At 51.4% G+C, this 22264-nt stretch overlaps 1 protein-coding gene across 1 annotated transcript in view; it reads right to left on the minus strand.

The window, feature by feature from the left end:
- BCO1 (beta-carotene oxygenase 1) overlaps nucleotides 1-22264 on the minus strand; it is a 37625-nt gene that overhangs the window by 6116 nt on the left and 9245 nt on the right. Inside the window, exons 3-8 of the mRNA XM_029926147.1 lie at nucleotides 15853-15982; nucleotides 14337-14484; nucleotides 12582-12729; nucleotides 10009-10229; nucleotides 6765-7022; nucleotides 3888-4096 (exon numbers count right to left, since the gene is read on the minus strand). Coding sequence (XP_029782007.1) covers nucleotides 3888-4096; nucleotides 6765-7022; nucleotides 10009-10229; nucleotides 12582-12729; nucleotides 14337-14484; nucleotides 15853-15982 — 1114 coding nt within the window. The remainder of the gene's footprint in view (nucleotides 1-3887; nucleotides 4097-6764; nucleotides 7023-10008; nucleotides 10230-12581; nucleotides 12730-14336; nucleotides 14485-15852; nucleotides 15983-22264) is intronic.

The following is a 22264-nucleotide window of genomic DNA, read 5'->3' on the forward strand; positions in this document are numbered from 1 at the left end:
AGGCGGTAGGATGAGGGTCCCTAAACTCCTGGCTCTTTTCTACTACTCTGGGCTACCTCATCTTTCACAGGTGAAACTAACGTGCTGGTAGGTTCTCACTTCTTAAATACTAGATGATTCACCCGTACAAGGCTGCATCCGTCATTAAGAGGATGTTTATAAAGAGTTCATAATAACATGGGAAATGCCCGTGAGAGAATACTGAGAAACACAGCCGAGTAAATTGCATACGCAGCCTGAGTTAATCAGGTTAAAAAAAAAATTACGCTGAAAAGAGCCTGGGGAAAATATACCAAATATTAACAAGACAGCAGGCAGTGGAATCACGGAGACTTTCTGTTTCTACACTTACTGTATTTTCAGGACTTTCGCCTCTGAAAATGTACCACTGCTGAAAGAAAACAAAGAGGCAGTAATAATTGCTTGGGAGTCAAAGATCAATCAAGGACATTCCTTGGTCTTAACTTGACAATCAGACTTGATTTAAGGGCTTAGCATCATCACTGTGATCCAGGAGAGGGATTTGAAACTACTGATTACACATTTACTGGGCTCCTACTGCTCCGTTTCCCTACGTACAAGCTACGGAGTCTCAAGAAGGTTACTTAGTATCTGTGAAGTTGTTTCCTCATCTGTAGGGGGAGGAACAGTAGATGTGTCACATAAAGAGTGTGTGTGTCCCAAGTTACTGTGCGGGTTGAATAAAATAATCCCTGCAAATGGTTCACAGGAGGGTCTGGTTAGGAATGTTAAGTAAATGCTAGGTGCAGCTGATATCCTCGTTCTACTATCATTGCCATTGCTGTTATTACAGTACTCACTGTAACACCGGGGGTGAGTGCAGGCTAGACAATGGGGGAGAAACGAGACGGGGTCCCTGTCTTCATGGAGTTGACAGGGTAAGAGTTACTGTTATGGCTGACTTCTCCTCAGTTAAACTTCTCTCTGCCTCCCAGATTTTCCAAAATGGGATTTGATAATTAAATGAAGCCTATTTGAATGATAGAAACTTTTTGCTGGGAAGGGGGGCAAATGTACTGCAGCCAAGCAGTTAAACTAAAGGGGTCCTTTGAGATTTGCTTCATTCAACTCCTCAATTTACAGAAGACGAGACAGGCCCAGAGAACGAAGGTGACTTGTCCAAGGCCACAGAGGGAAGAAGAGTCTGGGCCCTTCATGCTGCAGTTCTTCTTCTGCTCCAAAGCAAGAGCGTTGCAGGCAGTAGGTAGGGCAAAGCAGGTACAAAGGCCCTGAGGCCAGTCCATTCCCATCCTGCAGGTCCCTGCTCAAATATCCCCTTCCTTAACCACTCCATCTGCAATGTCGCCAAGGCATTTGTCCCAAGCTGTCACTGTCTCCTGTACGGAGCTGTTTCCTTCTCTTACGTTCTTCCCCCTGAAGACCGGGACCGAGTCTTGTTCAGGGCATGGTGCAGACCTCCCAGGAATGAACTGCTGGGTTAATGAAGCGGATGCATAACCCAATAAGCTTTTTCCTTCCACGGTCAAGGTGCAAACATGTGCTTTACAGCGTGGCTGTTGGAATTCAGTGAGAGGAGATGGGTGAGAAAGTCCCGCCGGCACGTCGGTGCTGTCTCGTAAACCGAAGCCCTGAATGCCTCCACCTGCATCGCGCCACGGATCGGTGGAGGCTCTGCCTGGTGCCTTGGAGTCACCCGCCAGCAAGAGGCCTGCTGTGTGTGCCCTGGGCTTGTGTCTCCGGGAGCCTGTCTGCAGAGACGTCTTCTAATTCCGGCCTCAAACTGGTCAGACTGGTTGAGGGACAAACTGGATTTTTCCACATGGCAGTCACGAACATGACTCGGCTGCTTTCGGTGGCCAGCACGCTCCGCTTTGGGAAGAAACAGCTTTCCAGCCAACACTCCACAAAATCCTACAGGTTTTGTTTTGAAATCCCCCAACTCGAGGCAAGTCCCGTGAGAAGCAGCCAGCTCGTTAGTTCCCTGAAACACTGGCTTTGGGGCTCGGAAGCCCTGGGTGTGAAAGCCGGCTCCGTGGCTTGTGACCCTGAGCCATGCCTCCCTGAGGCTATTTCCTCGTTTGTAAAATATGGGGACAATTCATGACTTTTGGGATGGGTGGTGACCGACCACCAGTGCTCTGACCCGGAGCTGAAGACTGGAGTGAAGATTAAACAGTGGTGACGAAAACTCCTGGTCCGGGGCCAGACACATCATACTTAGTAACCTGGAGCCAGAAAGACACGCATTCAAATCCCAGCTCAAATCCCACAGATATTTCTCCGATGTTGGGCAAGGTACTTTCTCTCTCATCCGCACTCATGGGGGTAATAAGCACTCAGAGGGGCGCTCTACTAATGAGATGGCAAGCTTGCAGAGCAGTTACCAGTTCCAAAAGTTTTCAGGACCAAGGAGCAGAGTGGAGACCCACGCTCCCTAGATCTCAATGCGCTGAGCAAATCGTTACCTGAAATACCATTCTCTCCCCCTGCCGTCCGACACAGCAGCCATGAACCACACGTGCTGTTTACATTTTACTTAAACTTGAGAACAGTTACACATCCCGTTCCTCAGCTGCACGAGGCGCAGTTCAACAGCACATGTGGCTCGTGGTCATTCCATCAGATGGACAGATAATGTGTTGTGGCCGCAGTGGACTTGTTTGCACAGTGCTGATCTAGAAGGATGGGTGAATTTGGGATTCTAGGACTCCTTGCGTTCTGAGCCAGAACAGGGTGGCAGACAAGGGCCGGCCTCTGGGCCCGGGTTCTCTGTCCCCTTTACCCTTTTCTTACAGCTGCACAGAAGCCCCAGTCAGCACGACCAAAGCCAAGAGCCAAATTCTGGCCACCTTGTGGGTGTGAGGCCTGTACACCAGGGCACAGCCTGCCTATAGGAAGACAGGCAGGTGCCAGAAGCAGTCGTGGGGCTTTTTGGGGAGGGAATTCACGGATCCCAGGTAGCTGGTTCTTGGCCGGGGAAGGGGAAGGCACCTGGCTGGGTGGGCATGGCCCCCTGGCCCTAGAAACTCCTCACTCTGTGAGGGAGGGACGCTGCCAGAGAAAAGTCTGGATCAGGATCCCCCAAATGCCCATGGCGGCCAGGGCAGGGGCTCCTCTTGCCAGGGTCTAAGAGCAAAAAAGGCATCGAACACAGGTCCTGGCACATAATGAGCTCTCAGTAAACAGCAGCTTTTGGCGGCGGGTGGTGGGGGTCTTTGTTTTTGCTTTTAGGGTCAAGACAAAACCCCAATGTACTGAGCCAGGATGAAGCCACCCCTTGCGGGTCTCCAGCACCTCCTCCGGGGCGGCGGCTTGCGCACGAGAGCTGTTGGAAGGGAAGGCAGGTGCTCATGGACCCACCGGGAGGCAGCGCCGGGAGCCCTGCAGGGTGAGGGCCGGGCGGCCGCGGAGCTGTCTGTGCGCGCCCACGCCCCTCCCAGCCTGGCCCCGCCTGGGACAGCCCTGCGCCACCCTATGAAAACAGGCCACCGGTGCCAAGGGGCCCCACCTTCCTCTGACCCCAGCTGGCCCAAACGCAAGAGAATCTGGGGCAGCCGGGACGTCCTAGACTTTCAAGTACACTTCACTCCTGCCCATTCTCTGTGGAGAGCACTTTCCAACTGGGAAACGTCCCCAGTGCTAAAGACGGACCCGTGTCCTTTCAGAGTCCCACTCGGGTCTCATCTGCGCGTCATTCACTCATTAAGTTAAAGTGGTTAAAAGCTTAATGAGGACCCTCCAAGGCCCAGGCCCTGTGGCGGGCGCTCGGGACAAACCGCTGACAAGATGGACTTCCCGGGCCGGGTGACTACATGAGCTCCCTGACCAGGGACAAGTGTGTGGCAGGAGCTGCAAGTGCCATCGGCACAGAGGTTGTCCTCTGAGGGGAGCAATGGCCCTGGCACCTGTAGGGCGAGCGGGAATTTGCCAGACTGTGGTCGGTTCTCTCTGACTGCGAACTGGAAGCCTCTGGGGGCCGAGACCAGGCCCTCGTCCCCCTCCCCTCCATCCAGAGGTTGTGCCCGCACTGGTCTGGACTGGGGCCCGGCCCCGGTGTGGTCTCAGAGCCCCCAGCTGAGTCCAGCCCGCAGCCAAGCCGGGAGTGGAGGCCCGACTGGAGAAGGACAGGGCTTCAGGCAGGACGGCCACGAGCAAAGGCCCCAGACTGAAGGGTGCCGGAGGCAGGTGGCATCTCCTTCGGTCCGTCCTAATAGGACGGACCTGGAGCTGCCAGACCGGGCCAGCTCGGCCATGTGCATCTGCTCACCTGTCCCATTTCGGTATGCGGGCAGGGCAACTTGAAAGTGAAGCAAGCAGACTTTTTAAGGGACAATAAATAGCAATTAAAAAGCGTGGCCAGAGCTACCCTTCCCAGGGCTCACTCTTCTTTGCTAGTTTCAAAGCAGTCGGTGGCTCACACGGTGGCTTTTCAAAATCTACGTGCTAAACTTCTGAGCGTGGTTCCAGGGAAGCAAATCGTTTTCCAAGCGTGATAAAAGGCTGTAAGATCCCTCGGTGTGTGGGCAGTGGGAGGGAGCGCTTCCCATCTGCGTTTCATCCCCGGGCTGAGGTCGGCGTGAGGCAGGGCCAGGCCCCAGGCTGGGCACCTGTGTGCTCCGGGACACACCCCCTCCCCCCTGGTGCCCGGAACCAGGATGCCAAGCATGGCCCTGCTCAGCCCCACGGTGCCGCCCCCGGAGGAGGCTGCAGAGACCAGGCGCCCATGTGACCAGTTCGTGGACCGCGGCCACTCATTCAGTAGTCCTGAACCACGTGAGGAGAAGGTTCATTCCTTTTTCTCCTCCTGATCTTCGCAACCGGGTCAAGGAGAGAGTCTCAGTCAGGTGCTGTTAGCTCTTTAACACCTAGTTCTTTCAGGACTTTGTTTTTAACAAAGCGATGCCCCGGCCTGTCTTCCATTTGCAGCAAGCAATGATGCTACAGCCTTCCACTGGCTAGGGACGGGTTATCTTTCAAGAGGGAGTCGATTTAAACAAAACACGATGTTGTAACGATTTTAAATTGTGGTGATAAATATGGTGAAAACTGGGACAGAGATAAACCAATGACTGCAGATGGGGAAATGCCGGAAAGATGGCAAAGGATCCCGACTCTGCGGCCAGAGAAACTGGGTGCCCATGCAGACCCCGCGTACTGACTGGGGGCCTGCCTCATCTCCCACGCAGCTGAGCCGGGGTGGGAGGAGGCTGCTGGGCCTTCTGGAGGCGTGGCCTCCATTTCCCAGCTGGGGAGGCCAGGAGACTGCACTTGACCAGCCCTGCCCCTGCACTGACAGGCACGTGCCAATCACGGCTCTGCCACTCGGAGCTGTGTGACCTTGGGCAGATTCCTGAACCTCTCTAAGCCTCAGTTTCTTCATCTGTAAAATGAGGCGAATACGAGGACCTCTCCCATAGGTTGTTTTGATCATTAAGGAGGCAAGGAAAATAAAATACCTAGCAAAGGGCCTAGCACGCAGAGTGCATTTAGTAAACAGGAGCCAACAAAATGGAGTTGAATTGAATTTGCTCTCATTTAAATTAATTAAGTCATGAAGTCAGTGAGTTCCGGAGCCAGACGTCTCTAGCTTCTGGCAGCATCAACCCTAATTGAAGATAATGTCTGCCTCGTGGTCATATTTAATGCAAGAAGGGGACGACTCAACAGCAGGCCATTAGGTGAGTGAATAGTGACAAATCCTGGCCTGGACCGTCATGCAAATATTTAAAATGATGCTGTAGAAGAGTATTCAATGTCACGGAGAGATGTTTAGATACACACGTAAGTGAGGACAGCCGTCCACAAAACAGCGTGTACATATTCTGCCGTGAAAAGGACGGAAGGCCTGATACACGCTGTGACACACGGACCTCCGGGACCCCGTGCTGAGGGAGGGCGGCCGGCCGCAGGGGACCGCCTGGCACCCGGGTCCACGGACGGGGCGGGTCTAGAACAGGCAGATCCTCAGAGGCAGGAAGCGGATTAGTGTTAACCGGCGGGGGCAGGGGGGGTAGTGCAAGGTTTCTTTCCAGAGCCATGGAAATATCTTAAAATCCATCGTGGTGACAGTTACACAACTCTGTAAAGATGCTAAAAGCCACTGAATTGTACACTTTAAATGAGTGAAATGGGCGTATGCTGTGCGAAATGCTATCTTAGTCAGTCTACCGAGAATTCTGCGATTTCCTTCTCTAAAATTAAGCAATATATAAAATGTACACATATAAAGTTTAGGGAAGGAAGTCATGCTACCCAGAATCCTTAACTGCTCTACTGAGGGATATATTCATGTACATGTGTATTATATCTACATACACACAGACACATCAACATATGTATCAATACTTCTGTCTAGTGAGAGAGAGATTTTGGAGGAATACAAATATATCCATAATGGGTTTATGGGTTTTTCTTTCCTTTTTACCTAATCTAGATTTTCTTAAGTTTTTTTTTTAACTTATTTATTTTGAAAGGGAGAGAGAGAGAACACAGCAGCGGGCGTCTGCACAAGTGGGGAGGGGCAGAGAGGGAGGGAGATAGAGAGAAACCCAACCAGGCTCTGAACACTTCACGGCCTGAGCCACCAGGCTCCCCTACCTCATCTATATTCTAAGGCTTCTGCTCTAAATATGTACCATTTTTGGAAAAACAGTGAAAAAATGTTTTGTCTTTAAGAACGGCTCACTTTGGATTTCATGGTCAATCAGACCAGCGCCAAAATAACCGCCCACTTGGGCTCAGGACGCCCCAGGGGTGAAACAGGTTCCCTTCCCAACCATTACCTTGTCCACCTGCAGGGGCACGGCGAACCTCCGGAGGGTGGGGATGGAGGTGCTCCTGGAGTTCTCCTCGAAGTCCTGGTTCAAGTTGGCCAAGTAGAAGAGCTCATAGAGGCTGCTGTCCTCGTAGGCGATGACGTCGAACAGAAGGCAGCCGCCCTCCTCGTAGGCGTTGACGTGATGAAAGACCACCATGGGGTCCGTGTAAAACTTGGTGGGCAGGGGCTTCCCAGTCCTCTGGTCAATGATGTGAATATAAGTCTGAAAGAAGACGCACACCCAGGGGTCAGCCTTCCCTCTGCCGGCCTGGCGCTGGGGCATCGGGCACAGGACGGGACCTGGCCCTGCCCTCCACTAGCTCGTGACCCTGGAGGGTCCCCTGCCCCAGAGCTCCGGCCACCCAGAACCTGCGGAAAAGGAGGCTGCCCGCCGTCACACGTCTGTGATCCCCTCCTTCAGATGGGGCGGAGGGAAGCTTTGCAGCTGGAGCCTCGGCACCACCAGGAGGACGGTGCCCAGACGAGGCCTCCAAGGGTGCCCTGTCCCCTCCCCATGCCCCTCACTTGACTGTGGCTCTGGGTGGGCAGCAATGACCTAGCTTCCTGGCAACAGATGTCCAAGCTGGAGAGAACTGGCCAGTCCTCTAGCCTTCCCTGGGGTCTACCCACACCTGGAGCCCCTAAAACCACACCAGCCCTTCTGGGTCCCTTCTCCCGACCTCCACCTGCTGCGTGGTTTGCCAGGATGCAGTTGTCATGGCAACCTCCTTCCTCCTGGGGGCTGCAGTGTGGAGAGACCGGTTCCGGTGAAGGAGCCCACACGGTATCTGCACACATCTCTGACCGCCACGGGGTGCTATTGCTCTGGGTGGTAATTAGGCACATCGGCAGCCCCAGCACCTAATCCTAAGGATGTGGGGGTTCTTCCTTTGGGCTGGCCTCGCCACCCTCCTTCCCAAAGGCAGGGCAGGACCGCTCCAGGCTGCTCCCTGGCCACCTCCTCTCAGCCTATGTGCCTCTTTCTCTCCTTCCCCCGAATCCAGCTTTGAACATTAAGTGGGGGTGCAGAGGAGGAAGGCTTTGCCAGCCCAGGGGCGGGGGGTTGGAACGGGCAGGTGACTATAGAGGTAATTATTTTAGCTCATTTCTTCTCCGTGACCCCAATCCCCGGGTCAGGCACAGGAGCTTTTCAGAAAGCTCTCTTCTGGGGCGCCTGGGTGATTCAGTTGGTTAAGCCTCCAACTTCGGCTCAGGTCAGATCTCACGTTCGTGGGTTCGAGCCCCACGTCGGGCTCTGTGCTGTCAGCTAGCTCAGAGCCTGGAGCCTGCTTCCGGTTCTGTTTCCTTCTCTCTCTCTGCCCCTCCCCCTCTCATGCTCTGTCTCTCTTTGTATCAAAATAAATAAAACATTAAAAAAAAGGAAAGCTCTCTTCTAAAATTTTTTTTAGTATTTACTTATTTTTGAGAGAAGGGCAGAACTCGAGCAGGGGAGGGAGACACAGAGTCTGAAGCAGGCTCCAGGCTCCAAGCTGTCAGCACAGAGCCCAATGCAGGGCTTGAACCCACAGATCATGAGATCATGACCTGAGCCAAAGTTGGATGCTTAACTGACTGAGCCACCAAGGTGCCCCAGAGAGCTCTCTTCTGAATGCATTCTAAAACCCTTCCCAGGGCTTTCTGCCCTGCCCCTGGGGCTCAGTCTTCCCACCATGGGAATTCTCTGAGGACCAAGGGATCACCAGGGGCTGAAGAGAAAACCCAACTACAGCTGGCATCCCTGCTGGCCCCCTTGGCCTACTGTTCATTCCAGGGAGAGAGAGAGACAGACAGAAAGAGAGAGGGAGAGGTTGTGACATACGAGACACTTTCAGGAAAGACAGAATAAAAGCAAGCCCCTGCCTTCATGGATCTTATATTCCAGTGGGGGAAAGGCCAACAGTCAAAGGTCAAATAATCTGTCAAGGACAGTTGACAGTACTGAGAAAAAATAAAGCCAGGTGGGGGGTGGAGAAAGCCTGGGGTGGAGTCTGTTACCGGTTCATCACTGAAGGCCTCAGGGAACTGGACTCTGAGGGAGGAAGCAATCTGGGGAAGGCCGTTCCAGGTGGAAGGACCAAAAATGCAAAGGCCCTGAGGCAGGAACATGTTAGGCTGGTTTGAGACCCAGGAGGACGAGAGGAGGCTAAGTGAGCAGGGAGCCTGCGGCGGGGAAGTGGACATGTGAGGATTTGCGGGCTGGTCAGTGAAGTTTTTGGATCTTACTCTGAGGAAGGTGGGAAATCACTAGAAGGTTCTGAGCAGAGGAGGGACCTCACTCTCCTTGTAGAGAAGGACAGCTTTTAAAGAGGTGGCCGGCCACAGACCGGATGCAGGGTTGCGTATGTACATGAAGATGTCCATGATGGGCAGAAAGGGGAGAGGGATGTCCGAGCTTCGTGGCGGTCCCCTCTGGAGGGGACACTGGCCGTGACAGGGAGAAGGGACTTGACACGTTGCTTTCTGTACTTGCTTTAATACTTAGAGGACACTAAGGATTACTGGATATTTATCACAAGTAAAAATGGACTTATTTCAACAGGAAGTAAATACATAGACACATGTTCATGCATAGATATGTTCATACACACTCAAGTGTACACACACACACACAGAGACATCATAGATACAGGCCTGCATATACACAAGCAGACACACACGTGTGACACATCCATGCTTGGAGCACGCAGATGTGCCTGGACCAAAGACGTGTCCGCGGTACCTCCAGTGGAACGCTCCGTCATTACGATGTGCCAGTCATCTCTGGCACCACGTCCCTGACATTGTACAGTGGCTGCAGGGTGCAGAAAGGGCCTTGTGCACGCAGCTCAGCTGCAAGGAGCCCAGACGTGGGGCAGGACTGCGGAGGGGCCCCTGGCCGAGGGGGCCGCCCGGCTGCTGAGGGCTGGTTTGCCCACCGCCACACTCTCGTCCAGGGACAGTCTGCTCTACTGACTCGGACTTGGGGCCTGGCTCTCTTGCCCTAACTCAGGACCACTCTGCAGGACCATCCAGCTTTAGAACTCTCCGGAAGCTTGGCTGATGCTTCCGGGGAGACCGCACGGTGGCTCACTTCCCTTTTCCCTTGGAAACCACCCCCACCCCATGCTAACCTCCATCTCAGTCTGCTTCCCAGGATACCCCCCTCTGGCCGTCCTTACGTCGCGGGTCTGGCTGGCCCAGCGGGGCTGGGGGGCTCGGCCAGGCCTTACCTGGTCCTCCCTGTGGAAAGTCAGGCAGGAAGCCCAGTTCACTCCCCGGATGTACGCGGTTGACATCTTGAGGATGTCCAGCTTGAAAGGCTGCTCGAGGAAGACGATGTAGGTCTCGGTGACTCCGAAGCTGTGGTAATAGCTCGGGGTGAGGCGCGAGCGGGACGGGACGGAGCCCAACACCTTCATGTGCTTCAAGGGGTCCTTCCCCTTTCCATCCCCTAGAGGAAGGCAAGGCTCAGTGGCAGTGCAGGGCCCAGCTCCCCCCAGACAACGCCACGTCACCTGGGGCTGAGCCCCTCACACTGACCTGGTCCCTAAGAAGAACCTTGGGGTAAGAGCCAACAAGTAAACGGATGAAGGGGTTGCTGCCTGGCCAACACGGGCTCTGCAGGGGGCGGGGGGTGCTTCTGACCAAGGCCTACCCCCGCCCCTCCCCGCTCTGTGAGACCTGGTACTAAAATCTGTTAACACTGAGCCACAGAGCCAGGCCTCTGGGCCACGGGTCCGCAGAGCAGCCTGGGGCTAAGCCCAGCCTCCATCTGCTTCCCATCGGGGTTTCTTTGGGACACACCCCGCTCCCTCCTTCGCAGGGTCCGAGGCTGTTCTTGCTTCGGAGCTGCAACAGTTCAGTAGCTGCAAGAGACCACGCGTCTGCACAGCCTCAGATACTCACTCCTGGACCCTCTACAGAGGAAGCTGTCAGTCCCTGCTAGGGAACACGGCCTGTGCACATGGGTCATCTGGGGATCCTGGTCAATGTGGCATCTGACCCAGTAGGTGGGGCTGGGCCTGAGGGTCTGCATTTCTACCATGTGCCCTGGGAGGGGGAGGGGGCATAGGGCAGCTTCCCAGGCTTCAACTTTGACCATCATTTGATATGTATTTCGTAGGGTTTCCATGAATTTCTCGGGGCACTGCCCATTCGCAAACACTTGGGAGACCAAGTAAGTACCCATGGCGATGAGGGGCTGTTACACATCTTGTGACGATCCAAGCAGATGGTAGGGTTCCCATTTTACAGATGGGAAACTGAGGTGTGATGGAATGGCCCATCATTATGGCCACAGGCACAAGGTTAAGGCAAGAAGACCCAGCGGCCCGGCTTAGCCTGGCTGCCTCCTCGGTTACTGGGAGAACAACACTCAGAGTGGAGAGAGAACAGAATGAAATAATGAGGCGGTCCACGCTCAGGCTCTTACTCTGCTGCAAGGCTGAGTCATCACTGGCCAAGGCCTCCCCACCCAGGCCTGGGGCTGGTTTATAATGAGTTACCTGCAAGCGTCCCCACCTTTCTTGTGGCCACCTGTGCACACGTAAACAGCTGGCTGGTGGGAGGGGTGCTTGCGGTTGCGGGGTGGTTCTTCTCTTCACAAAACAAATGGAGCACAAAGCAAACCGAAAAGAAAAGCGCCCTGGCCTGGGAGGCGGGAGGCGGGCGTGAATCCCGGGGAAGCCGCCAGCATGGAGCAGGTGATCTGAGGGGAGCTGCTGGTGAGATGCGGGGGCTCCTGTGAGCTGTGTGATGGTGGGCATGTCACCTGCTCCCCCTGGGCCTCGTCGTCCTCCTTTGAAATACGAGGTGCTAAGCTCAGATGCCTCAACCTCCCCCAGGTCTGACAGTCTATTCTATCTGACTCTGGCTAGGCCCTATACTCCTTTATTGGCTTAATTCACGGGAGTTTCATTTAACAAGAATACACTCATTGTGCCCTCTGACCTTAGGGGCTCACATCTGCCCGGAGCCTAGTAATTAGCTCAGGAGTCTCTACAGGACTCAGAGGGAGGGCACCAGGGATCGCATGGGGAAGCTGGTTTTCCTAAACTGGCAGGTCAGGCCCAGCATCGGTGTAAGCTCTGCCCTGTCTCCTGAGCCTGGTGCAGCCACCCTCGGGGGCCTGGTCTCCTGGATGTGGTTCCCAGGAGGGTCCTGGACAAAAAAGGGCCAGGAGCCTCCTCCTCTCGGAGACATGCAATCACAACTGGCCTGAGCTTTGCTCCAGGGTTCTGGCCTTAGATGGAGAAGGTTCAGAAGGCCCAGAGAATGGGGTGGGGGGTCTGAAAGGCTGAAGGTCTGAAGCAGGGCTGAGCCCCCACAACAGCACTGGGAGCCTGGCTTCAGGGGCTGGGACGACAGAGGGGAGCACGGCTTTGACGTACAAAGTTTTGTTAGAAAACTAAAAGATATCAATGGAAGGAAGGATGGAAAGAAGGATGCTTGATGGGTGTGTGGACAGACAGATGGATGGTTGGATGGATGGTTGATAGGTGGATGGATGGACAGACGGACAGACAGATGGACAGGTGAATGGTGGGTGAATGATGGGTAAATTAATGAATCAATGAACTGGCGCTGAAAGAAAAACAGGTTAAAATAGTAAAGGAACTTACTTCTTACAAAAGGAAGTCCAGCCCCATCTCTTTTCTCCTTTAGGAGAAAAGATTCATGGTCATCTGAATCACCCATGAAGGAAAATGTCAGATTGAGTCTTGGGTCATCCACAAAAATCAGAACTCTCTGGAAGGAGCCATCCTTGCTACCTGTGCTTCATTATATCCCCAGAAGGACTCACCTGGTACTGCAGCAGGGATCTTAAGGATCACATATTTTGTCTTCCCCTTGCCCATGATGGATGTGCCCATATTAAGAACATTCCCAGCCGCATCATAATGAGGATGCGACGTCGCCAGATTTACCGCCACGTAGTTGCGATAATCCACCTGCAAAATGACAACCACCTGGTTTTAGAAAGGGGGGTGGGTGGGGTAAGGCTTGGTGAAAGGCGGGTCGCTTCTAGGTTTGGGGTGATGGCGGCTACTTTTGCATTCCTCCTGCTCTGAAAGTAAGGCGTCTGCATCTTTCAAGAGGATGTTTCCTCCTGAGACCTGATATGACCCCAGGGGGAGCCTCCTCCAGCACGGAGGCTGCAGGGGAGCTGGGGAGCTGTATGCTCTGCCCTGCCCCCCAGCCCTGACACCACCCCCCACCCCCCGGGTGTCCTCAGCAAGGAGACAGGATGCCTCGCAGCTGAGTGATGACCTGGGCAGAGAGGCAAACTTAGCACTAATCTTAGCCGCTGCTCTGGGTCTTTCTGGTTACGTGATTTACATTCTCCCCCTTTGCATGCCACAGAGGCACCAATCTCCAGGCCTCTCTCACAGGATTATTCTGGGAACAGAGAGTTACAAAAACACTTGGTCAAAGCGAAACTCTCGACTAACAAGCCCCAGAATGACCCCCCATTCCCAGGGGCACAGCCATAGAATAAAGGGTGGCAGTGGGAGGGGGGTCAACTGTCTTTTCCTCTCCAAGAACAGCATAACCTCCAGCCAAAGGTCAGGCGAGACTCATCCTCTCTCAGTGCTTCCTCTCTGAGGCTTGTGGAAAGCATACAGCGGTTGGACCTATGCCGCCCAGCTTAAAAGGTGCTGGGCATAACTTTGCAGCTAAGAAAAGCACTCCCTTTACCAGATCGTTAAGATGTATTGAGGAGACATTGAGGCTTTGGGCAGCCAGCTGAAGAAGACTGAAAGTGGGTCTATTGATTTTCATGAAAACGTTGACTTCATTCTGCCCAGGAAAGGCATCTTACTTGGGAATTTATTTCCATCCCCTTGCTCTCTGCCTAACGCCTCCCTCTTCAGGACAACACCAGGTAGGGCTGCTAGAGTCTGAGCACGCTGGTGCTGCCATTCATTCCAACTTAATTCATTCATTAAGCTCTGACTCAGTGCCAAGACAGTGGACAATGCTATGGGCTGAATTGTATCTTCCAAAAAGATCTATGTACCAAGGGTTAGGGCTTCAACATATTTGGAAACAGGGCCTTTGTAGATGTAATCAAGTTAAAATGAGGTCATTCTGGATGGAGGTGGGCCCTAATCCAACGATTTGTATCTCTAGAAGCGATGGAGCGATGCATCTACAAGCCAAGGAGCAGCGAGGATTCCTGGCGGCCACCAGCAGTTGGAAGAGGCAAGCCAGCATCTTCCCCTAGAGTCTTCAGAGAGAGCTTGGCCCCCCAGACACCCTGATATCACACTTCCAGCCTCCAGAACTGTGAGAGGACAGATTTCCGGTGTTTTAAGCCACCTAGTTTGTGGCGTTGTCCCGGTAGCCCGAAGAATAAATGCAGACACAGAGGTGAATCCATACAGTCCCAGCCCTAAGCTTAGAGTCTAGTGCTAAGTGTTGTGCTGGGGAAACTCAAGATCCAATAGCTTTAGAGGAAGGGCTGCTCCCGTGGGTTCCTGCAGGCCACATGGTCCCACGCGGGGGCTCCCTTTCACGGGCCAGGAACTAATGCCGGTTGTAGATTCACTGGTACCTTCTCCAGGGTTTCCAGAGTCTGTGGGTTGATTTTCCTGATGTAATTGGTCTCTGTGGTTGCATAGAAGTCTTCTCCACACCTCATGATGTTAATCAGGCAGTTGTCCGTGAAATCAGGAATGATATGGGTCCAGTAGGAGAAAGCTCTGTGGAGGAAAGCAGATCAATAGCAGATCAAAGGCTGTGTCTACGCAGCTGGAAAGTTCTTCACAAGATGGCTTTAGTTTTCCTACCATTGAAAATGCTCTACTTCAATTAAGGGAGAAAAAGTTCAGGGTCCTAAAGGATCATTTGAGTCTGGAGAACTGGGGCATCAAGGTGCCCAAAGATACCATCATGTTGAGTTAGCTAGACACGATTCATCTAGGACAAGATGGCCACCAACTGAGCCCTCCTGGGCTCTCAGAAATCAAAGGTCTCCCACACCACAGATACCAAGAGCCAGTAGGTTGTTCTAAAGTATTTTAAGAAGCTCTACAGAAATCATATGTACCCATTCATAATGGCCCCCGAAAACTAGAAAAACAGCTAATTCTTGCTTTTGGTAGAATGAGAACCCTTTGAATTTGTCCAGGAAAATAGTTCTTTTTTTTCCTTTAAAGAAAAGCAAACAAATTGTGAGATAAAAGCTCATCATTAGTTTGGTCAGAAGATCCTGGATCCATGGATTGGTTAGTGCTCCCCCTACTGGCAAACAGTGAAGCAGCAAAGATGTTCCCTCCCCCTCCCCCGCTCCTGCCTGGCCCCTCCCCACAGCTGCAGACCTGAATGCAGCCCCTGCTGAGTTCCAGCCCCAAGACCGGATCCTGGGACGGGAAAGATGGTGTCAGTTCCGGAAAAGGAGCAGCAATCTTCCATCTCTGGGCCAGTGTACTCACACATATCCCATTCTCCTAGATCTGAAGAGTATCAGGAAGAAGAGGCTGACAGCAGGTGTGGTTCCCTGGCCAACAATGTAATTGTCAAGAGTGTGGTACATTCAGGGTCATCAGAGCGCAGATGATTTGAAATGCAGTCAACAATGACAAAAAACCCTTCGCTCTCTCTTTCTTCCATTTGCCAACTTCCCTCCTCACACACCCTACCAGTCTCTCTAGACACACACATACAAGCACAAATAAATCTACATTTCCTCCTGCTTTTTTGCACAAATTCAAAGCATATCATATGCTCTTTCTATACCTTATTCCGCCCCATGCTCACCACTTAGCAATGTATCTTGGAAATCTTTCCATTCAGTACATAGAGAGCATCCTAATTCCTTTTTTACCTCTGCCTGGTATTCTCTTGTATTGCTCTCCTGCCAGCCATATGGGAAAAAAATAGCTAATAATCTGTCAGATGCTCATCGCCTCTCTTGCTCTCAGTGATCAAGAATTGCATAGCACAGATGGGCAAAGCCCAGTCAGGGGGTTTTCGTGCCCCCTAAAGAAGACTCTCAGGGGAGCGGATGCTGGTTGTTTTGACCACCAAGGATGTCAAAAAGCACGACCCAGTTCATAGAGGACAGTTACTTGGAAAATATGTTTTTGCAGGGATCCGGATGGGCCATCGTTCCAAACTCTGACACCACAATCCTGTTGGCCTTGGTGTTGGCATTGTAGGTATCGCTTCTCAGGTATTTGCTCCTGTAATAGACTTCACCTAAAAAAAATAAAATTTAAAAAAAAAAAAAGAGGATGCAGAATCATCCCAGGCTTGATGATTTAAACCTTTCCAGAGTTTTAAGGTCAATTTCAGTCATTTTGGGGCATTATGGGGAAGGGGCAAGGGGGAAGTGAGTTCAGTTAAGCAGTCCCCTTTACTGCATGCTGGATACATGAGCGTTTGCAGGGAGCGCTCACGCACATTCCTCACTTGAGACTCACAACTGCGTGTCAAGGTCAGTAGCCCAACGAGCTCCATTTTACATGGCAGGGAACAGGACAGTTGCCCGGCCAAATGTCACCTAGCAGAGAGGGGCTGACCTGGCCACTGACCATCTCTTCTACCATGCTGGTATCCCCCCAGGGAGGTCCAGATTTGGAGGACTGGTTCAGAAGGCCTCATACTTAGGGGCTGGGTTTCCCCAGGGCCTGGTTCAGCCTTGGAAGTCTCTCATTGCCCACTTTAGCACCTGGAGTGATATTTGATACCTATTATAACCAGACGGTGACCTAGAGCCAGATTCTGCACAGTGGGTCAGTACACGTGTGGATGTCTAATTTATGCACTTACTGGAGAAAATCTAAGTCATTGAATAAAAGCAGGGACTCTTGATCAGTTCATCAAGACCAACCTGAAAATGTACTAAATGGTTCTAGACCTGTATTAGGTTCCTATCGCTACTCTAACAGATTACCACAAACTTAGTGACTTAAACAACACACATTTGCTATCTTACCATTTTGGAAGATATAGGCTGAAGCAGGTCTTACAGGGCTAAAAAAGCAAGGGGTCAGCAGAGAATCCATTTCTTGCTTTTCTAGCTTCTAGAAGTTGCCTGCATTGCTTGGCTTGTGGTCCGATCACTCTGCCCTCTGATCCTGATGGCACAGCTTTTCTGACCCGGACTCTCTTCTTTTCCTTGTGATTATACCCAGCCTACCTGGATAATTTCCCCAACTCAAGGTCCTTAATTACATCTGCAAAGATCCTTTTGCCTTGCAGAGTGACCTGTAACATACAAGTCCCTTCCTAGAGAGAAAGGGGAGCAAGGGGTGGGGAAGAAAAGAGGAGAAAGCTGAGGAGGCCCAACTGGGAGTGGATGGATCAGGAAAGTCTTCCTGGAGGAGGGAAGCATTTGAGAGAGCACGTTGAAGATAAGTAAAATTGTTTGCCCACAATAGACTGGGAAGGTGCATGGAGGAGAAGGAGTAAGGCATTTCCATTCACTCTTCCCGGGGAGTCTGAAAGCACAGGTCTGGAGCTGGAAAGGGCAGCCCACCTCCCGCAAGAACTGAGGCAAGATGGGCTTGAGCCCGAGGTAGGGGCTTGGGAGCCACAGGAATGAGGTGAAGTCAACGGATGAGGCCCGGCTAGGGTACAGGAGCCTCTGAACTTCATTTGCTGGACAATTTGAAACCTCTGCGTTTTTAAATTTTCATTTAATTTTGCTGTTAATTAGCAAGTGACATGTTGATTTTTCCACCCTCAAGAACACACTCTTTGCTGTAGTAAAATGTATGCTTCCAAAGCTGGTACAATTATAATGTGCAAAAAAGTAGTCATACTGACATTTCATTCCCATAAAAAAAGTTGATCAGAGAAGTGTCCCTCATATTCCACTGCCAGTGATGGGCTTAGGAGAGAATGCCTTCCCAGGAAATACTTGCCAGGTGACTTTTTATATTTAAGAAAGGGAATTGTGCTAAAAGTTAATATTATTGAGCATGTGTGTGCCAAGTGCTATGTGGACACTTTATGTGTATTTTCTGGATTAATTCTCAGAACAGTGGAAGTGTATAGAATACACCAACTAGAAATGCGTTCTTTGGCGGGGGAGGGGGGGAATCAACCTAATGTCATTTGGAAATTAACAGCAAAACAAAATGCAAACAACACGGGGAGGTTTCAAATTTCTTACCAAATGAAGTAGAAGGAGCTAAGGCATTAGCTAATGGGCCCTCCGGACCCATTTCCAGTTACTAAAATCGAGGCACAGAGAGGTTAAAAACCTTGGTTGAAGCCACACAGCTAGAGAGGGGGTGAGCTGGATTCAGATCTTGACTCGGACACCACCATCACTGTGACCATCCTGTTCAATGCTTGTTATTAAAAATAGGCCTACAGAAATGTGCTACCACAGCTGCGTGGCTTGATGAAACTTCAGAAATGGAACCTGCCCATAGGAGCTACCTCCTAATTGACAGAAAAAGAGCCTTCTGGAAGCCCCTCATATCTCGTCCAGTCACCACCTCCCCTCACCCAGAGAACCACTATCTTATCCTCTAATGACCTCAGCTAGTTTTACCCTCAGGATTGTATTTTTCACGTCCACCTCCAAAGAACACTAGAGTCCATTTCGAGCGGCAATGGCTTCCACCTGCACACTTAGGTAGAAACAGTAACAATCATGGTGACACTAGGCTTCATAAAATTGGAGGAGATCATGAAGGACCTTCTAGCTCTTTCTCCAGTCTTCAGGAGGTAACTGTGTATGCCCAGGGGCAGATAACCATCCATTCCCTCCTCAAACGTCTTTGCAGAGGCGGCTGCTGTGAGAAGAGATGGCGGAGACAGTTCAGGAGGGGGAACCCTGTTCCGGGGCGGCAGGGAGAAATAGGGAGGAATGGCTGGGAGCTGGGGCTTCCGGCTAAGCAAGCCCTGGGTTCATGCGTTCACCTAGTACCCAGGAAACACCTCTGTGGGCCAGGAAGTGGGGGCGAGCAGGGCAGGCAAATCTCTACCCGTGAGGGGACTCAAGTCTCCAGGTGGCTATGAAACCTGCCTGGCCATCTACCATTCATGCACTTGACCTGTGTCAGAGGCGAGGCCCCGTCCTCTCCACTCTGATGTGAGGATCATGATACGTTCCTTACAGAGTTGTTGTGACATTTAGGACCTGTAAAGCATGAAGCACATAGTAGGTGCTCAGTTAAAGCTCTCTATGCTCTTGAAATGCAGTAGATCGAGTGGGCAGGGTTTTGGCTCCAGGTTTAGTCCCAGTCTAAGCTGTGCGACCCTGGGCGAGTCTCTTTATCTTATTGAACCTCAGTTTTCTCAACTGGAAATTTGGGACCACACAGTCCTTCCCCAGATTGGACCAGCTGTTTGAAATGAGACAGAATGATATGAGGAGTCGGGGCCCATTGGCACACAGCATGCGCTTGCCAAGGAATGGCTGCTGAAATTATGAGTCGTCCAAAAACTTCCTAGAGGCAGGGAGACTCAGCTGGGGGTTGGTGAGGCCACACACACACACACTGGTCTTTGGTTGCGTGTTACACAGAATCTGCTACAGGGCCATCCTGGTCTCCCCCTGAGCCAGCCTGTCCTTTGCTGGTCACTCTCTCTGAGGTTTGCCACCCATGGGCACTGGCTAAGGTGCTTTGCCTAAAATGCTGAATTATGATCACTTGAGATGTAAATGTCCATCCCAGACTGGCTGTCCACAAGAGGCCCATTTCCTAGAAACAACCAGTCCCAGAGCACCGAGGGCTCAGGGGTCACAGGAAAATGCGTCTCTGGAATTGCTGAAGGCTGACACTCAACTCTAAGGCGACATTAAAGGCCTCTGCACACTCCCCAGCACCCTGGTTCCTGGTGAGCCCCAATTAGCCACTTTCTTTCTAAAGGGACACAAGTAAACAGATGTGCTCCCGCCTGGAATCTTCTAGAACTGGGTCAAGCTTGATATTCTGCGGGGAGTGGGATCTTTTATATTTACATATCTCTCCATTTTAAGCAAACTTCTAAGAGGCTACTTAGAGCTATAAGAATTCAAAAAAGTCCGCTTCAGAAAAGTTCTGAAGAGCTCTATCTCTAAACCTTGCTGATGCTGGCTGTTGAATCCTCATTGGACAATGACCTTGCCTCTTAATAAAAAAGCATCGAATATACTGCTGAGGGAGACAGGTTCATTCTCCTCTATGCCTGCTTTATAAAACATTTTTCATTTTGAAATAATTTTAGATTTACAAAAAAGAGCACTTCTTTGGTTTCTCCTGCACGCTGCCTTCTTAAGTTAAATCTTTGTTAGGTTTTCATTTTTTTCATTTTATTATTTTTTTAATGTTTATTTATTTTTGAGGGAGAGAGACAGAGTGGAGCAGGGGAGGGTGAGAGAGAGGGAGACACAGAGTCCGAAGCAGGCTCCAGGCTCTTAGCTGTCAGCACAGAGCCCGACGCGGCGCTTGAACTGTGAGATCATGACCTGAGACAAAGTTGGACCCTTAACCAACTGAGCCGCCCAGGCGCCCCAAACCTTTGCTAGGTTTTCAAAGCATTAACTTTCACTGGCCTCTGCTGAAGGCCGCAAACCATTTTTCTATGATTTTGCTCTCTTCTCCCCAGTCTCTTCTTACTGTTCTGGCACGGACTCAGCTTCTCCATGCTGGCTGTACATTAAATCACCTGCTGCTCTGAAACAATGGCAGAAGCTTGGGCCCCACCTTGGTCTTGGGTGGGACAGGGCACTAGGTCCACTATGGCGGTCTGTTCGAGGTCATCTAGGAAACGTGTTAGAAGCCCCAGTGCTCTGACCGTACCCTTTAGGACGATGACTCACTCAGCCCTGGGTGGGGGTCTCGGGATTTGCAGCTTTAATCCTAGGGAATTCTGATGTGAGAAGTTTACAAACCACCTTTTGAGAAATACTGGCTCTGTGTTATGTGCCAGTCAGAGAACCTGCTCCCTGTGCACGCCCCCCTTGAATCACGTTTAGTAGTACTTAGCAGTTTTGGTTTATGTTTCCACTTTTGGGGAGTTGAATGGGGAGCCGTTGGGAGTCATGAGACCAGGCTGTACCACCCAGGGTTGGCAACCTGGAGGCCTTGACAGGACTGAGGTGGGGAGATGAGGAGGGAGGGTAGCTGGCAGCAGGGGGAAGAGGGAGCAAAACTGCACAAAGCTTAGGTCTTGGGATTCTGGATTATACCTTCCCTCCACCACTTCTTAGCTGTGTGTATTTGAGCAAGTTATTGGTCTCTCTGGGCCTCAGACTCATCTCTAAAAGCAGGGGGTACCTTCCTCGGGAGCTGCAGTGAGGGCTGAGTTATGGGTGGCCATGAAGTGCGTGGGCCAGGGGCCATCAAGCGCTCCCGACAGTGAGTGTTGAAGAGACGGGCTGGGAACGTATTGCTCTTTCTTCCAAAACAAGCTTTACCCTGATCGTGACATTTTGGCTCCGTAAAGAGTTTTCTGGTGCCCCTCAGGGCCAGGCCCTGTGCCGGGTATGAAGACACACTTGAACAGAAGCCCTGTGCTCTTGGCTTCCCCCTCTAGGCTGGAGAATGGCAAGTGACCACTGTAAAGCAGAGCGGGGCACATACGCTCAACACAGGCCAGGTTCAAGAGCAGGATGGGGAAGGGTGAGTAATTGGGTGGACCCTCCGTACTTCCCATTTTCCATGGTTCCAGATTATGGATAGAACTGTTTTGTGTGTGTGTGTGTGTGTGTGTGTGTGTGTGTGTGTGTGTGTATTATGTATATTATGAGATTTTGACATCTTAAAAAACCTTTAGGGCTGGGGAAAACTATCCTTCTCTGGACTAGCCAGTTCTTAGAGGTAGCAAAGGGCCGAGCAAGTCTTTGAGATGACATGGGAAATGAACCAATCCAGAGCCAGACCTCCTGCATCTGGCCCATGTACCCTGGGAGGCAATATTGACGCCAGGCCAGGTTCCAGGCAACCAGGGACCACCCCTGTAGCCCAAAGCCCACCAGCCCTGTTCACACCAGCCAGTCCTATGTGTCCAGTCCACGCTGTCTTGTCTTGCCCTCAGAAACCCCAGTACATGGCACAAAAACAGACACATCAATGGAACAGAATAGAGAACCCAGAAATGGAGCCACAAACGTGTGGCCAACTAATCTCTGGCAAAGCAGGAAAGAATATCCAATGGAATAAAGACAGTCTCTTCAGCAAATGGTGCTGGGAAAACTGCACAACGACATACAGAAAAATGAACCCGGACCATGTTCTTACACCAGACACAAAAATACACTCAAAATGGATGAAAGACCTACATGTAAGACAGGAAGCCATTGAAATTCAAGAAGAGAAAGCAGACAAAAACCTCTTTGACTTCAGCCACAGCAACTTCTTAACATGTCCAGAGGCAAGGCAAACCAAAGCAAAAATGAACTATTGGGACCTCCTCAAAATAAAAACCTTTTGTACAGTGAAGGAAACAATCAGCAAAGCTAAAAGGCAACTGATGGAATGGGAGAAGATATTTGCAAACGACATTATCAAATAAAGAGTTAGTATCCAAAATCTACAA

The sequence above is a fragment of the Suricata suricatta genome, chromosome 16 (assembly GCF_006229205.1).
Source record: "Suricata suricatta isolate VVHF042 chromosome 16, meerkat_22Aug2017_6uvM2_HiC, whole genome shotgun sequence".
NCBI classification, from domain to species: Eukaryota; Metazoa; Chordata; class Mammalia; order Carnivora; family Herpestidae; genus Suricata; species Suricata suricatta.